Source organism: Neofelis nebulosa, chromosome 11 (assembly GCF_028018385.1).
Source record: "Neofelis nebulosa isolate mNeoNeb1 chromosome 11, mNeoNeb1.pri, whole genome shotgun sequence".
Lineage (NCBI taxonomy): Eukaryota > Metazoa > Chordata > Mammalia > Carnivora > Felidae > Neofelis > Neofelis nebulosa.
In genome coordinates, this window is record NC_080792.1 from 86415354 (window position 1) to 86434034 (window position 18681).

The 18681-nt window shown below is 37.6% G+C and overlaps 1 protein-coding gene across 12 annotated transcripts in view; it reads left to right on the top strand.

The window, feature by feature from the left end:
- Positions 1–18681, top strand: part of ATXN2 (ataxin 2) — a 147319-nt gene that overhangs the window by 83768 nt on the left and 44870 nt on the right. For 9 of the 12 annotated variants that reach the window (XR_009250699.1, XR_009250696.1, XR_009250698.1 and 6 more), the window contains exons 15-18: positions 4334–4638; positions 5807–5870; positions 6955–7107; positions 7484–7550. Coding sequence is in view for 8 of the 12 variants with exons in the window: in XM_058691672.1 (XP_058547655.1) it covers positions 4334–4638; positions 5807–5870; positions 6955–7107; positions 7484–7550 (589 nt within the window). In the remaining 4 variants the exon portion in view is untranslated. The remainder of the gene's footprint in view (positions 1–4333; positions 4639–5806; positions 5871–6954; positions 7108–7483; positions 7551–18681) is intronic. The other 3 variants (XM_058691668.1, XM_058691670.1, XM_058691674.1) reach the window with 1 other exon arrangement.

The following is an 18681-nucleotide window of genomic DNA, read 5'->3' on the forward strand; positions in this document are numbered from 1 at the left end:
ATGTAGCTGTGTGCAGGTTGCTGATAGCTTTATGTGTGTAAGAATTGCTAGTAGTTTGATCTGTTACAGATTAATGGTACGAGGTTTGGAGGTAAGTAGACTATCTGGTTTGAATCTTGCCTTTACAAAACCATAAGTATGACGTTGAAACATGTTATCTGCTTCTCTGAAGCTGAAATGGAATTACTGTAGACCCGATTTCATAGTGTTCTTATGAGAATTAAATGAGATGCTACCTGTAGTGTTTAACCTAGTACATGACCCACAGTGTCTATTCAGTAAATACTAATTCCTATTAGCAAAGTAAAGATGATCGAGAATTTTACTGTCAATCAGTATTTTCTTGTTCTCTAAGTCACAGAAGAATTTCAGTTTTCCCATTAAAAGTTTATACTGCCCAAAGCAACCTATAGATTCAGTGTAGTCCCTATCAAAATACCAGTGGCATTTTTCACAGAAACAGAATAAACAATCCTAAAAATTGCGTGTTACTACAATAGATTTCAAATGGCCAAAGCAATCCTGAGAAAGAAGAAGAAACCTGGAGGCATTCCTGATTTCAAACTATGTATAAAGCTGCAGTAATAAAGACTGTTACTGATGTAAAAACAGCCATATGGGTCAGTTATAGAAATAGAGAGCCCAGAAGTAAACCCATGCATATATGGTGAACTAATTTATGACAGGAGCCAAGAATATAGAATGGGGAAGGGACAGTCTCATCCATAAATGGTGTTGGGAAGACTGGACTGTCTAACACTATACCCAAAAATTAATTCAAAATAGATTAAAGACTTGAACGTAAAACTCCTGGAAGAGGGGCGCCTGGGTGACTCAGTCGGTTAAGCATCTGACTTCAGCTCAGGTCATGATCTCTCGGTTTCGTGGGTTTGAGCCCCGTGTCGGGCTCTGTGCTGACAGCTGGGAGCCTGGAGCCTGCTTCAGATTCTGTGTTTCCCTGTCTCTCAGTCCCTCCCTGACTCATGCTCTCTCTCTGTCTCTCAAAAATAAGTGAAAACAAACAAACCAGAAAACCTCCTAGAAGACTTCGGCATAAGCTCCTTTACATTGGCAGTGGTGGGCAGCAATATTTTTTGGTTTGACATCAGAAGCAAAAGTAACAAGAGCAAAAATAACACACGGCAAAGGAAACCAACAAAATGAAAAGGAAACCTACTGCATGTAGAAAATATTTGCAAATCACATAACTGATACGGAATTAATATCCAGCATGCATAAAGAATTCCTACAACTCAGTAGCAAAAGAACAAGGAAACTGATTTTAAAATGGCAGAGGGTCTAAATAAACACTTTTCCAAAGAAGACACAGATAGCCAACAGGTCCATGAACAGGTGCTCACCACCAGTCACCAGGGGAGTGCGAATCAAAACCACAATGAAGTATCCCCTCACTCTTTTAGAATGGCTATTACCAAGAAGATAAGAAGATAACAAATGCTGACCAAGACGTGCACCTTTTGTGGAAACATAAGTTGGTTCAGCCACTAAGGAAAACAGTTTAGAAGTTCTTCAAAAATAAAAATTAAAAATAGAACTACCATATGATCTAGCAATTTCACTTCTGGGTAATTATACAAGGAAATGAAAATACTAGCTGAAAAAGATAGCTGCGCCCCCATGTTCATTGCAGCATTATTTACCATAGTCAAGACATGGAAGCAACCTAGGTGTCCATCGATGGATGCACGGACGAAGAAAATTGTGTGTGTATATATGTAAGCACACACAGATACACATGTATTTTTATATAACATATACGCAAATGTGCACATGCACACATGTTATGTAACAGAGTATTCAGCCATAAAAAGGAAAGAGATCCTGTCATCTGCCGTGACCATGGGTGGACCTTGAGGGCATTATGCTAAGTGAAATGTCAGACAAAGACAGATAATTGCGTAATCTCACTTGTGTGTAAAATCATAAAGAAAAGAAAAAAATCTCATACAGGTTGATGGTTGCCATAGGCCAGGGGGCAGTGAAATGGGGAATGGGGTCAAAAGTACAAACGTCCAGTTATAAAATAACAGTTACATCAGGAGATGTAATGTTCAGTATGGTGACTACAGTCAGTAATACTGTATTGTATTTGAAAGTTGCTAAAAGAGCTGATCTTTTTTTAAAAAAATATTTATTTTGAGAGAGACAGTGTGAGTGGGGGAGGGGCAGACACACACACACACACACACACACACACACACACACACACACACACACAGAATCCAAAGCAGGCTCTAAGCTCTGAGCTGTCAGCACAGAGCCTGATGTGGGGCTCGAACTCGTGAACTGCAAGATCATGACCTGAGCTGAAGTCGGACGCTTAATTGACTGAGTCACCCAGGTGTCCCTAAAAGAGTTAATCTTGAAAGTTCTTGTCATAAGAGAAAAAAAATTGTAACTGCACTTCACGGCTGTTAACTAGACATACTGAATTTGCAGTATATACATATATTGAAGGAATATGGTGTACATCTGAAACTAATACAACGTTATACATTAATTGTAGTTCAATAAAAGATAAAGTTCAATTTTGGGGAAAAAGCCTTCAGTTTTCACTTAGGTTTACTTACTATACTGCAGGTAGGAAATACAGCAGAATGCTCAAAAGTATGAATTGTGCCTTAGTTTGCCCATTTGTAAGGTAGTGATAATAGTGTCTATATCACATAGGTCTGTTGTAACAGCTAAATGAATGAGTTTGTAAATCATTTAGAACAGTGTCCAACCACAGTATTATCGATAGATTTTCCTTTATACAAATACGACAACAGAAGTCTTATTTTTGCCTCAGAGACTCTTATAAATACTCAGAGAATCTTATGCAGTATACAGGTGGTCTGTTAGGTTTTTAGCCTCTACTAAAGACTTAATAGTGAACAAATGGCGGCTTAAACATTAAGTGCCTATATTGTGGCTTAAATTGCCACCGGGTGCAAATAATGTTCCTATCACCTTTTGCCCTGAGCTGCTTGTGGACTTTCTAACTCTATTGGTGATGCAGTGAAGCTTGAGATGCATAATGCTGCGTGCCAAGCCTCAGGAGTGAGACTTTGACATTTGTTTGCCCGTCTCGAGGCTTGAGACATAGTTTGTGTCTGTTCAGCCTTGCAGTCCCTTCTTGGTGCTTGGAGCGGCTGCTTATATTCTCATTGCCTCTTCAGCTTTTTAGGTGGTGCCTTTTTCCTTCTTTTTTTCTTGTTATTTCCTTCATCTATTTCTCTCTCTTTTCTTTGGAGTATGGCATCTTAAATCATCTTGGGACGGTGGTAGCATTTGTTTTCTTCTGGCCGGCAAACTTAAAAACCTCAGCAACTATTTCATTGACATCTTTTGTCTCCTGCTTTTCTTCATGGTACTTGTATTTTGCAGTTTCTTTCTTTACAAGTTAGAAGGTCTAACTGACCAACATGTCTAGTCCAGTGTCCCTTTGAATCCACCTACTTGTGGCTTCCCAGCCCACTACTTCTTGAGTCCAGGCCCAGGACTTAGTCCAGCCTCCATAATGGTCACTGTATATGCTCACTTGGCTCCCTCCATTTCATTTTCCGCAAGACTACTGTGTTCATCTTTGTGAACTACCAATCTGCTCAGTACTAAACCTCTTTAAAATTCTTCAGTGACTGCTCGTTTTCCTGAGAATTAAAAGCTAGAGTCCTTAACGTAGCTTTCAAGTTCGTTTATCATCTTGTCCCTCTTCGGTGAATTTGCCATTTCTTTACCCACGCATTTGTGCTTCAGCCAGTAGTGCTTTTCTGTTTCACAGTGTGGAGCCGTCTTCTTCTCTTCCCTTGGATTTTTAAGCATGTTGTTTCTTTAGCTTAGACAATTCCATTTTCCAAACTACTACTCCCCGCCCTCCCCCTCCCCCCCCCCCCACCAAATCTTTTCTACCTTAGACTCGATGACTTTCACTGAAGAACCTTTTTCTATAAGTTGCTTTTCCTGTAGGATCCCATAGCATTTACCACATTTTGTTAAGTATCTGGTCTCACCCAGGTGATGGGCTGTTCGAGGATAGGAGCTCTTCCATGTTTTCCATACCGAGCAGGCACAATTTCTGACACAGGGAAGGCAGGAAGTAAGTATTTAACTTTTGAGTTTAGGACGTTGGAGTGCTTAGATGACTATGGTTGTGTTGCATATACATTGTGTTCTGCTATTATTGCTTTATAATAAAAACATTCTTAAAGTAATGAAAAAAGCCTTATTCGGTATATCTCAAGCTTACAAATATTAGTTTGCTTATACTCGTGGAGAAAATTCATTATAAAGTTATTTAAAATATTTAAGCATAATTATTTCCTTTATTTAGTTACAGCCAAGTTCTACTTCTGAATCTATGGATCAACTGCTAAACAAAAATAGAGAGGGAGAAAAATCAAGAGATTTGGTCAAAGACAAAATTGAACCAAATGCTAAGGATTCTTTCGTTGAAAATAGCAGCAGCAATTGCACCAGTGGCAGCAGCAAACCGAGCAGTCCCAGCATTTCCCCTTCAGTCCTCAGTAATGCGGAGCACAAGAGGGGACCTGAGGTCACATCCCAAGGGGTTCAGACTTCCAGTCCGGGATGCAAACAAGATAAAGATGATAAAGAGGAGAAGAAAGATGCAGCTGAGTGAGTAGACCTCGAATTGAGCACATCCTGTTATTTGCTTAAATGTTTCTTAAAGGGTACAGGGCCCTTCAGCTCAAGAATCTGTCTGGACATTTGGACCTGTTTTGTAGGTGGACCTCAAGTTACAAACAGCTGGGCTAAACCAGTGATGTCTTAAGTACATCGGGTCTTTGCACTCTGCACTTCTCTTTTCCTTCCCCATTTTTGTTTCCCATGGTCAAAAACTAGACTAAATTAAGAAAGTTTTTTTTTCTGTAAATGTACAAGGAGTTGAAAAATTACTGGCTTTTGGGAATTCTGTCCCCTGGCCGCTAGTCAGTACCCACCTCCTGGCTCTGCTGCTGAGACCGGAAACTGTCACTGCCGAGAAGAGGAAGAAGTATCTGGTGCCCCTACTTGGAATTCAGCATGTTTTCTATCATAAACAGTGTTTTACTTAATGGTTAGATTTGTTAAGATAAACTTAATTCTGCACATTCAGGGTATTATCAATTGAATGGATCTTTGTGGGCTAGCCTCAGAACCTAATCCAAGCTAACCACTGTTAATTCATTTGTTCTGGTCTCCATACAGTCCAGTTATGGCTGAACTTTTGGAGTGCGGCTTGTTGATCAAAGAGTGCTGCTGCTTAATTTGAAGCAAAAGTTTTTATTTCTTAGAGTCATGAGTTTTCCCAAGGCATGTCACGGAGGAAACGCTTTGTCACATTAGAAAATACTGCGTGCTAGGGGGCACCTGGCTGGCTCAGTCAGCAGAGGGTGTGACTCTTGATCTTGGGATTGTGAGTTTGAGCCCCATGTTGGGTGCAGAGGTTATTTAAAAATAAAATCTTAAAAAACAAACAAACCAACCCACATGCTAGAGAATTGGTATATTAGGGATTGCTTTTAGGAATATTTTGTCCTATCAGTTTAAATATTTGTTGATTGCCTCTGAGAGAAGAACTATATATTAACATTTTTTTTTTTTAGTTGCCCCTTTTTGGCCGATCCTTATCAGATTAAAGAGTGGGAAATTCGTGCATATGTTTTAATGAAGAGGGTTAGTGATTCAGTAAGAATTGTTTAATGTATGTTCAGCAGTTTAACAAAACAGGTATGGAAGACTTGAGAGAAACATAAGTTCCATGCAGATTTTACTGGCCCTTTTTAATTTTCCCCTGGTTTAGGCAAGTGAGAAAATCAACACTGAATCCTAATGCAAAGGAGTTTAACCCTCGTTCCTTTTCTCAGGTAAGTTTGTTTCTTCCTTTGAAGTAATCTAGTCTCGAAAATGATAAATGTAGTAGTGGTAGGATTTCCCCCATACCTGCCATCTAAAGTCAGTTATAGGATGCTGAAAAACCTGTAGTTTCTGTTCCTTTTTCTGTGGTCATTTATGAATACTTCTGAGCCATGGAAAAGATTCATGTTTTGAGCCATGGAAAAGATTCATGTTTTGTTTTGTCATCAGTTAGATGTGATCTGGGGCAAATCTTTGAATCTTCCTCACTGGCTGGCTAGCGATGAACTATTATTCTATTAAATTTGTAAGAAGATATTTCTTTACTTTTAGAAACACTTTCCAGGGGGCACCTGGGTGGCTCAGTTGGTTAAGCATCTGACTCTTGATTGGGTCATGGTCTCACAGTTTGTGAGTTTGAGCCCAACATCGGGATCTGCGCTGACATCGCAGAGCCTGCTTGGGATTCTCTCTCCTTCTCTCTCTGCCCCACCCCTGATGGCTCTCTTGTTCTTTCTTCTCTCTCTCTCTCTCTCTCTCTCTCTCTCTCTCAAAAATTAAGTAAACTCTAGGGGTGCCTGGGTGGCTTTGTCAGTTAAGCGTCCAACTTTGGTTCAGGTTGTGATCTTGCGGCTCATGGGTTCGAGCCCCATGTCAGGCTCTGTGCTGACAGCTCAGAGCCTGGAGCCTGCTTCGGATTCTGTGTCTCCCTTTCTCTCCACCCCTCTCCCACTCACGCTCTGTCTCTCAAAAATAAGTAAACAATTAAAAATAATTTTTTTTAATTAATTTTAAAAAGATGTTAAAAACTTTCTCCAGTTCCTTAAGGATCACTTATTTTTAGGTGCTTAAAAAGCTGTCATTTTTAGTAGTATTATTGATGTTGGCAAATTATTGTAATAAATGAGTTGGCAAATTTAATTTCCTACATAACTTTTTCCTTTTATTTTAAACATATGGAAGTTTATTTTCTAAAGTTTTTTTCAGTAAAAGGGACTAATTTAAAGTGAGTAGATCTTAGAAAGATGAGAAGATCAGTTTTCAGATTGCAATAATAGCTTTTCATCTGAAGATAGTTGATTTTTATTTTTGTAGCCAAAGCCTTCTACCACCCCAACTTCACCTCGTCCTCAAGCACAACCTAGCCCATCTATGGTGGGTCATCAGCAGCCAGCTCCAGTTTATACTCAGCCTGTCTGCTTTGCACCAAACATGATGTATCCAGTCCCAGTGAGCCCAGGCGTGCAAGTAAGTCCTAGAATTTAATGTGCACTTACCCTCCCTAGTTATTTTTATTTGACCCCAAGCACTCTCTAGGTATGGGGTGACTTGAGGTAGTGATGGCGAAACAAAAATACTCGAAAAGAGGAGGCATGTGATGGCATGGTATGTTTTTAGTATAAAATGTGAGAATGGTTTCTGGTGAGAAAGAAAGATGGTTTAGATTTACTGGTTTGGGGTTTGTCCTTTTAGGTGTGAGTGTGATTTTCTTTTTTAATGACTCCTGGCAAACCAGGAGACCTCAGAACTAGCTAACAATATACCAGTAAGAGAAAATAGTAAAATATATTCTTACTATCATAAGAGCCTAATTTTCTTTTTTTTTTTTTTTAATTCTCTCAAGCCTTTATACCCTATACCTATGACGCCCATGCCAGTGAATCAAGCCAAGACATATAGAGCAGGTAAAGGTGAGAATAATCCTGCCTGTGTTTGCTTGTAAGTGTGCATGCTGCATGAATTAAGTAATATTTGTGGTTCAGCTTTGACTTTTGATGAGCCTGTATGCTGACTTGTGGTACCCAACACTGCCTAAGGTGTTCAGATGTATTTTTTTTTTAATGTGTATTTATTTTTGAGAGAGAGAGTGTGCATGTAGCAGAGGGGCAGAAGATCCAAAGCAGGCTCTTGGCTGACAGCAGAGAGCCCAGTGCGGGGCTTGAACTCCTGTACCATGAGATCATAATCTGAGCTGAAGTCAGATGCTTAATGTACTAAGCCACCCAACCACCCTAAGATGCATTTTTATGGACAAAACTAGGAGAGGAGAAATGCTCATCAGTTATGATTGTTCAAAAGAATTCTTTGAAAAGAATAATTGAATTCTGAAGTTTTCGATGTTAAATTTTGAGGAGTGTTTGTTAAATTATTTTACCAAGTTGCTGACCTTTGAATTTTTTTTTTTCATTTTTTTTTTTCAGTATATGAAATTTATTGTCAAAATGGTTTCCATACAACACCCAGTGCTCATCCCAAAAGGTGCCCTCCTCAATACCCATCACCCACCCTCCCCTCCCTTCCACCCCCCATCAACCCTCAGTTTGTTCTCAGTTTTTAAGAGTCTCTTATGCTTTGGCTCTCTCCCACTCTAACCTCTTTTTTTTTCCCTTCCCCTCCCCCATGGGTTTCTGTTAAGTTTCTCAGGATCCACATAAGAGTGAAAACATATGGTATCTGGCTGACCTTTGAATTTTATACTAACCTGCAGTTCCCCACCCCCACCCCTACTCCCCATCCAGAATTTCTTTTTGAGCGGAGGCCAGCTCACTTCAGAAACCATCAGAATCTTCATAGTAGAGGGATGTTTCCTCTTCTTAAGATGGCATTATAGTATAGTATGGCTCTTGGTGTGAGAGAGGCACTTTATCTTCAGGAGGCAGGGTCATTTCTAGTAAGGGAGAACAGGCACATGTCAAGAACAGCACCTATAAACATATGCTATGCTCAGAAGATGGGAAGTGACTGGATAATTGGTTTGTCCATAATTCACATTTGGCAATTATCAAGATTTTGCCAGATTTACCTGAGGGTGCTTTGTTTTGTTGCTGAAGTATTAAAAGTAAATCGCAGACATCATGCCATTTTATTCCTATGTACTTAGTGTATATCTTTCTGAATTATGGACTTTTTTTTCTTAGATGGCCAGAGTGGTGTTATCGCACTTTATAAAATAAACAGTAATTCCCTTTCATCTAATAAATTTATCCAATCGATTATCCTGATTGGATCAAAAATCACATTTTTAGGGGCGCTGGGTTGGTTAAGTGTCCAACTTCAGCTTAGGTCATGATCTCCTGGTTTGTAAGTCGAGCCCCAAATCGGGCTCTCTGCCTCTACCCCCACCCCTACCCCCAAACAAATAGACATTTTTAAAAAAATATTTTTTATAATTGATCTGTTTTGAATATGGATCAAAATATGATCTGTACATTATTTTGTTTATTTAAAAAAAGTTTTTTTAATGTTTATTTTTGAGAGAAACAGAGTATGAGTGGGGGAGGGGCGCAGAGAGAGACAGACAGACAGACAGACAGACACAGAAACTGAAGTAGGCTCCAGGCTCTGAGCTGTCAGCACAGAGCCCGACACGGGGCTTGAACCCACGAACAGTGAGATCGTGACCTGAGCCAAAGTCGGACGCTTAACCGACTGAGCCACCCAGATGCCCCTGATCTATAAATTATTACATTTATTACATGTCTTTGTAGTTCCTTTTCTCTTTGTTCTCCTGTTACTGCTTTGTGGCAGGAACCAGTTGTTATGTAGGAATGTCCCGTATTCTAGATTTGTGTCTCTACTCCTTGTGATGGCATTGAGTACTTCAGTTCAGGTTTAACTTTTTTGTAGGAGAGAGGTAAGAATATTTAAGATGATTATCAGTGCTTTATATTAGATCATTCAGGAGGTCCACAATATTGGTCTTATTCTGAGTATTGGTAAAATTAAGGGCTCAGGTGGTGATAGCCCAATCCTATCTTTTTATCTATCTTTTAACAAATTATCACAGGGCTTAGCTGCCTAAAACAATAAACGTAAATTATCTCAGGAGGGTCAGAAATTCAGGAGTGGTTTAACTGGGTGGTTCTGCGTCAGAGTCTCTTAAGAAATAGCAGCCAAGCTGTTGGTTAGAACTGTAGTATATGAAGGGTTAAATGAGGCTGGACAATCTACTTCCAGATTCAGAGTTGTTGACAGGATAGTGCTGGTCATAACGTGGCAGCTGGCTTCTCCCAAAATGAGTATTCAGAGAGAAATTGATCTAAGTGGAAGCTGCAGTGTGTTTTACAACCTAATCTTGGAAGTGACATAACTTCTGCAGTATGCTGTAGATTACACAAAGCCAACCTGGAACAGTAGAAGGGGACTACACAGGGGTGTGAATACCAGGAGGCAGGATCACAGGGGCCCATCTTGGTGAGCCTGTTTCATTTCACTATAATGTGTATAAAATAGTCTTTAAATATTTGTTGTCTAACTTTTCCTTACTATCTGTTTCATTAAGAGTTGTGTAAGTGCCAGTTTTCTGAGTGAGAAACTGTTGGTGTCTTTGCTACTTCCAAAATACTGTCTTCCAGAGTTACTGAGTCATGTCAGTGGTTTGATACATCGATAGACCAATCTGATTGGACTTGTTTTCATTTGTCAGGGATAGCTTTTTGATTATTTTAATTTTATGCATATGCAAAATATTTGTAAGATTGCAAAGTGGAATGACATAAAGAGATCATTCGGAGAAGTCTTGCTTCCAGCCCAGTCTCTTCCACTTGTACTTTCTCTAATCACTTCTGTTCTAGTAGGTGCATCATCTTTTTTTTTTTTATCATCAGCAGATGATCGTTTAAAATTATTTTGTTTGTCCTCACAGTGTTTATTTTGTGAATATTCATTTTCTATAAATATATATTTTTTAAAATCGTTTTATTTAAATATAATTCACATGCCATAAAATCCATCCCATTGAAGTATACAGTTTAGTGGTTTTCAGCATATCAGAGTTGTCCAGTCATTGCTACAGCACATTTTAGAACATTTTTCGGGTACCTGGCTGGCTCGCTTGGTGGAGCATTGACTCTTGATCTTGGAGTTGTGAGTTTGAGCCTTACTTACATTGGTTGTAGAGATTACTTTTAAAAAGAAAAAAAAAAGACCATTTTTATCACTCCAGTAAGAGATCCTGTACCTTTTAGCAGTTACCCCTCCCCCTCCCCCTCCCCATGCATATACACTCTCATACGCTAGGCATAATATGCTTGCTTTCCCTATAGATTTGCCTATTCTGGATATTTCGTATGAGGGAAAACATGTTGTATGTAGGCTTTTCTGCCTTGTTTCTTTTACTTAGTGAAATGTTTTCAAAATTCATCCATGTTGGAGCATTTATCAGTACTTCATTCCTTTTTATGGATAAATACTATTCCATTGTGTGGATATACCACATCTTATTTATCCGTTCATCAGTTGATTCCTCTTTGGGTTGCTGCCACTTTTTTTTTTTTTTTTTTTTTTTTAATTTTTTTTTTTCAACATTTTTTATTTATTTTTGGGACAGAGAGAGACAGAGCATGAACGGGGGAGGGGCAGAGAGAGAGGGAGACACAGAATCGGAAACAGGCTCCAGGCTCCGAGCCATCAGCCCAGAGCCTGACGCGGGGCTCGAACTCACGGACCGCGAGATCGTGACCTGGCTGAAGTCGGACGCTTAACCGACTGCGCCACCCAGGCGCCCCTGCCACTTTTGAGTCTTATGAGTAATGCTGCCATGACCATTTGTATGCAAGTTTTTGTGTAGACTTATGTTTTTATTTCTCCTGGAGTGAAATTACTGTGTTGGAGTGTATGCATCATTTTATATTTCTGTCATTAGTGTACCAGGATCCCAGTTTCTCCACATTCTTGCCAATACTTGCTATTGTCTTTTTGGTTATATCTATCGCAGTGGTTATAAAGTATCTCATCATGGTTTTAATTTGCATTTCCCTAATGACTGATGGTATTGAGCATCTTTCTGTGTGCCTAGCAGCTATTTGCATATCGCTGTAGAAAAATGTCTATTCAGATTCCTGACCTAATTTTTAACTCGGTTATTTGTCTTTTAATTATTGAATTGTAGATGTTCTTTATACTCTCTGTACACAAACCCTTTATCAGATAAAGTATTTACAAATACTTCCATTTGATGAGAGTTTTAAAAATTGCTTCATGGTGTCCTTTGTAGCACAAAAGTTTCGTTTTATTTTTTACTTTTTAAATGTGTATTTATTGTTGAGAGAGAGAGAGAGAGAGAGAGAGAGAGAGAGAGAGAGAGAGATATTAAATGAGCGGGGGAGAGGCAGAAAGAGGTGGGGACAGAGGATCCGAAGCTGGCTCTGTGCTGACAGCAGTGAACCGATGCGGGGCTCAAACTCACCAGATGTGAGATCATGACCTGAATTGAAGTCGGACTCTCAGCCAACTGAGACAGAGCCACCTGGGCACCCCTGGTATTTTTTTTAAGTTTATTTTATTTTGAGAGAGACACAAAGAGAGCATACATGTGTGAGCATGTGAGTGGGAAAGGGCAGAGAAAGGAAAAAGAGAATCCCAAGCACCAGAAGCACCCTGTAAGCACAGAAGTTTTTAATTTTGATGCAAATTCATTTGTGTTTTTATTGTTGTGGCTTATGCTTTTGGTGTTATATCTAAGGAAAAACCATTGTCTGAACCAAAGTCACAAAGATTTACTGTGACTTATAAAGAGTTTTATAGTTTGGCCGCAACATTTATTAGATTGATAATCCATTCTGAGTTAATTTTTTTAAAGTTTTATTCGTTTAAGTGATCTCTAACTCCAACATGGGGCTCAAACTCCTGACTCCGAGATCAAGAGTCACTTGCTCTTCCTACCGAGCCAACCGAGTGCCCCATTCTGAGTTAATTTTTGTGCATGGTATGAGGATAGGGATCCAAATTCATTCTTTTGCATGTGGTTTTCCACATACCCCAGCACCATTTGTTGAAAAGACTATGTCCTCATTAAATTGTCATGACGGGGCACCTGGGTGGCTCAGTTGGTTAAGTGTCCAACTCTTGATTTTGGCTCAGGTCATGATCTCACGGTTCGTGAGTTTGAGTGCCACGTTGCGCTCCGTGCTAACAGCACAGAGCCTGCTTGGGTTTCTCTCTGCCCCTCTCCCACTCATGCACGCTCATGCTTGCGTGTTCTCCCTCTCTCCTCTCTCTCTCTCTCTCTCTCTCTCTCTCTCTCTCTCTCTCTCTCTCTCTGTCTCTCTCTAATAAACTTTAAAAATAATAAAATAAATTGTTATGGCATCTTTGTGTTAACATTTTTCTTCCATCATGTAAAAAAGGAAGCATACTATATGTACTGTTCTGCACTTGTGGGGTTTTTTGTTTTAAGATCTATTCCATAGAAATTACTGTATATTTGTGTATCGGGCTTTTCTCATTCTTTTTTTTTTTTTTTCCTTTTTGTATTAGTTGGTTGTCCTATTGAATTAGTATGGATAGATACAGGTCCTTTTTCTGATGTGTGTATTTCAAACCTTTTTTTTTTTTTTTTTTTTTTTTTTGGTAGTCTGTGGCTTATTTTCTTAAATGTCTTTGGAAGAACAGAAGTTTTAAATTTTGCAGACCATTATTTCAGTTTTTCTTGTATGCTTATGCTTTGGTTTCCTGAATTTGCATACTCCAAGGTTGCAAAGATTTTCTCATGTTTTTTTTTTTCCTTAAAAGTCTTCTAATTTTCTCCTGAGATTTACCTTTGAATTTTTTGGTTCATAGTTTTTAATATTTTCCCCACTCATGTAGTGAAAGAAATTATACGCATTTTCTTTCAGAATGCATACAGATTCCTTTTCTTAACATTTAAATCTCTCATCTATTTGGAAGTCATCGTGTATACTGTATAAGAGGAATCTAGTTAATCTTAATCCAAATGGCTATCCAGATTTTTTAAATTAGTTGTTTTCTATAATTTGCATACAATAAAATGTATTCCTTTGAAGTGTACATTTTGATGAATTTGTATTTACTCGCACCCATGTGTTATTGCCTCATCAACCAAGGTGTAATGATTGTGCTTTGTGTCTGTTCTTTGTCAAACTCTACTCACCTACCCCTGGCTTCAGGCAACCATTGACCTGCTTTCTCTTACTATAGATTAGATTTGACTTTTCTAGAATTTTTTTTAAAAATGGAATTATATAGTATATAGTTTTTTGCATCTGGTTTAAACAGCATAATAATTTGAAAATATTTCATGTTGTCACCTGTATCAGTTCTTTTTTATTGCTGAGTAGAATTCCATTTTGATGATTAAACTATAATTTACTTGTTACAGGTTTGATAAATATTTTGGTTATTTCCAGTTTTGGGCTATTACGAATAAACATGCTGTAAGAGCATTTGTGTACTGGTGCTTGTATAAGTATTTGCTTTCATTTCTTAAACACCTAGAATGGGGGTTTTTGAGTTGTATGGTAAGTACAATTTTAAATTAATAAGAAACTGATCAGTTGTTTTCCAAAGTGATTGTATCATTTTACATTCCAACTGATCAGCTGTGTGAGAGTTATAAATATTTTACATTCTTGCCAACACTTGGTATTCTCTCTTTTTAATTCTGGCCAGCCTAGTGGGTGTGTTGTGGTGTCTCATTGTGGTTGTAGAGTGTGTTTCCCTAATGATTACTGATCATGGGCAATTTTTTCATGCATTAATTGACTGTCAGTTTTTGCAAAAGTGTCTGTTCAAATTTTTTCCCTTTGTTCACATTGGGTTTCTTTTCCTACTAATAATTGTCTTTTATCAGAAATGGGTGTTACAAATATTTTCTCCCAGTCTGTGGCTTGCTTTTAGCCAGATTTTCATTTGAAGAGCTGGTGTTAAATTTGATGAAGTCCCATTTATCAAGTTCTTCTCTTATCACTCATACTTTTTTGTGTCATTACTGAGAACTCTTTGCCTGCCCTAGATTGTGAATATTTTTATGTTTTCTTCTAGAAGTTTAATATGTTTTATCTTTTCCAAAATTAGGTATATGATCAATCTGAAATTAATTTTTGTGTAGGGCTTGAGGTTATGTTGAAGTTCATTTTTTCCCCATATGTGTATATGCATATATTCAGTTTTCTCAGCACTAGCCTCTGTCTTACTTATTATCTCTGCATTTTCACAGAATTCAGTTGACCGTATATATGTGGTCTGTTGCTGAACTAATTTTTATTGTATTGATCCGTGTGTCTATCCTCATGCTAGTATTCACTTTCTTGATTACTGTTACTTTATAATAAATTTTCAAATCAATTCATGTAGGTGCTCCAGTTTTATTTGTTAAACTTGTTTTAGGTACCCTAGGTTCTTTGTATTATCAAATAAATTTTAGAACCAGTTTGGAATTATGCATTGTATCTGAAGATCAGTTTGTAGGGGAATTGTGTCCCCCTTTAACAATATTGAATTTTCCTGTTCAGAAACATGGTGTATCTCTCCATTTATTTAGATCTTCAGTTTCACCGGTGTTTTGTAGTCTTTTTCATTGTATAAGTTTTGCATATATTTTCTTAAATTTATCACTTAGTATTTCATATTTTTATGCTATTGTTTCAGTGTTTTAAAATTTGTTAACACTGTTTACCAAGTATATAGAGATACACTTGATTTTTTAATATTGAGCTTGTGTCTTGTCTTACCACTTCGCTAAACACATTTATTGTTTCTATAGCTTTTTAAAAATGTTTGTCGGTTTATTTATTTTGAGACCAAGATGGAGTGCACGAGTGGGGGAAGGGCAGAGAGAGGGAGACACAGAATCTGAAGCAGGAAGCAGGCTTCAGGTTCTGAGCTGTCAGCACAGAGCCCATTGCGGGGCTCAAACCCATGAACCATGAGATCATGACCTGAGCCAAAGTTGGGCACTTAGCTGACTGAGCCACCCAGGCACCCCTCTAGTAGCTTTTTTTAGACTTAGAATTTTCTGTGTACACCATCATAATCTAATCACTGTATCTTTTTCTTGCTTTATTGTACTAGCTAAGTCTTCTAATACATTACTGACTAGAAGTGACGTGATCCTTACCATGTTCCTGTTCTTAGGATAAAGAACTCATCCTAAGTTCTTACTTACACTGTTATTATTATGTTACACTGTTAGGTACAGGCATACTCCCTTTTATTACATTCCACAGATACTGCCTTTTACTTATTTTTTTAAATAAAGTGAAGTTTTGTGGCAACTCTTTGTCAGGCAAGTCTAAGTCTGTTGACTTCATTTTTCCCACAGCGTTTGCTCAGCATTTGTCTCTGTGTCATATTTTGGTAATTCTCATTATTTTAAATGTTTACATTATTTGTTTTATATACATATATATACACACATATATATATTTACACGTACATATATATATATGATCTGTGATTAGTGATTACAAACTCACTGAAAGCTGAGATGATGGTTGGCATTTTTTGGGAATCAAGTATTTTTTAATGTATGCATGTTGTGTTTTGTAGACAATGCTGTTATGCACTTACAGGCTATAGTATGGTGTAAACATAACTTGTAGAACGATGGGAAATGAGAAAACACACTTGACTCACTTTGTTGTGATACTCACTTTATTGAAGTGGTCTGGAACCAAACCTAGATATCTCTGAGGAATGCCTGCATACAGTTAGGTGTGGTTTCGATTCCTAATTTGCTGAGGTTTTTTTTTTTTTTTTTTATCATGAATGGTTGGTTATTGACTTCTGTTAAATACTTTGTTATGATGATCGATGATCATATAGTTTTTCTGATTTGCTGTTATTTTGAAGAATTACATTTATTTGTGAATTGAACCAGCTTTGCGTTCCTGGCATCCCACTTACGTTAGTCATAGTGTATCATCCTTTTTACACATTCCTGGATTTGACTTGATAGTGTTTTGTTTAGGAGGTTTTTCACCTATGCTCTTAGGGGATATTGATCTGTAGTTTGCATTACTTTGTAATGTCTTTGTACCGTTTTGTTATCCAGTTAATTGTGGCCGTTTGTCTAACTTACCAATGTAGTAGCCTAAAGTTGTCATAATTTTTATTTCATTTTATTATTTTTTTAATGTTTATGTATTTTTGAGAGAGAGAGAGAGAGAGACAGAATGTGAGTGGGGGTGGGGCGCAGAGAGAGAGGGAGACACAGAATCCGAAGCAGGCTCTGGGCTCCGAGCTATTAGCACACAGTCTGACATGGGGCTCGAGCTCACGGACCGTGAGATCGTGACCTGAGCTGAAGTTGGACGCTTAACCGACTGAGCCACCCCGGCGCCCCTTCTTTATTTTTTTAATGCCTGTAGTCTCTGTAATGATGCTCTGTATTTCATTTCTGGTGCTAATAATTTGTTTCTCTCCCTTTTTTTCTTGATCAGTCTCGCTAGAGACTCATTGATTTTTTCCGAGAACCACTTCTAGTTTCATTGCTTTTTCTATATTTTCTATTTTGTTTATTTTTGCTTTTTATCACTTAATTTCTTTTGCTTTCTTTGGATTTAATTTGCAGTTTTTCTAGTTTCTTAGGGTGGTCGCTTCAGTTGGTGATTTTCAAACTTTCTTTTCTAATAGAAGTATTTAAAGCCACAGATTTCTAACCATTGTCTTAGCTGCATCCCCAAAACTTACTATGTTGTATTTTCATTTTTACTCAATTCAGAATATTTTTTGTCTTATAATTTCTTTTTTGACCAGTGGGTTATTTGGCATTGTGTTGAAATTTCCAAATATTTGAATATTTCCAGATGTATTTCTGTTTTTGAATTTTAAATTCCATTATGGCCAGAGATCAAATTGATATGCTATTTTTTATCATATATTAAGGGCCCATGTGCAGTTGAGTCTATTTCTGGGGTTTTTTGTTCTGTTCTATTAGAGTGCTTATCTCCGATAGGACTACTTTTTCATCCAGCCACTCCCAGGTTTTCTTCTTTATTTTTGAGCTTCATACATATCTTGACTACTAAAAAAAAAATAAAATAAAATAAATAAGTTTTTTAAAAACCTATTTATTGAAAATTAAAAAATATATATATAGCAGTTAGAATAGTACAGTAGTATACAAGTACTTTTGAAAATCATACACTCAAGGACAATTTTGTTTCACCTGTAACATCCCTTCCCTTTTAGATTATTTTGAAGCATGTCTCAGATATATCATTTTATCTGTAAATAATTCATTTTTCTGGAAATATTAGGGCTCTTAAAACAATAAAACACCTGTAAGTACCATTATCACCCCTAAATAGAATGAACAGTTCTTCCCTGATATCCTCAAATTTCTCTAGGTATCTTTAAAATATATGTATATTTTTACAATTAATTCGTTCCAGTTAAGATCCAAATGAGGTTTACAAGTTGCATTTGTTTATCATCTTTTAGTCATTTTTAAAAAATTATTTCATGTTGGGCTGTCTATTACAAACATTTTTGAAAGGCTTTATCAGCTCACAACCAATGATGGTCATTCATATCCTCACTGTCTTACACCCTGCCTTCACCGGCTTATTTTGAAGCAATCCTAGACATGATATAATTTCACCTATCAATATTTCAGTGTGTATATTTAAGAGTTACAGACTCTTTGTTTTAAAAATCATAGTTAATAGTGCCATTATTTGCTCCTTTAAAAATTAGCAATTATTTTTTGCTATCCAGAGTATGAATTTCCATTACTATCTTTTTTAGAGAGAGCGAGAGCAAGTGGGAGAGGGGCAGAGAGAGAGAGGGAGACAGGATCCCAAGCAGATTCTGTGCTATGAGTGCAGAGCCCATTGGGGGGCTTGAACTCACGAACTGTGAGATCATGACCTGAGCCGAACTCAAGAGTTGGACACTTAACTGACTAAGCCACCCAGGTATCATTTAATATTAAGGTAGATTAAATTTAAGGAAAATATATACACTGTAGACCCAGGTATATGTCTGTATAAATACATATGCGTATGTGCAAATGAGTAGGATAGTGGTTGCTATCAGCGAAGAAAATGGTATGCAGACGATGGAAGGGAGGATTTAGTT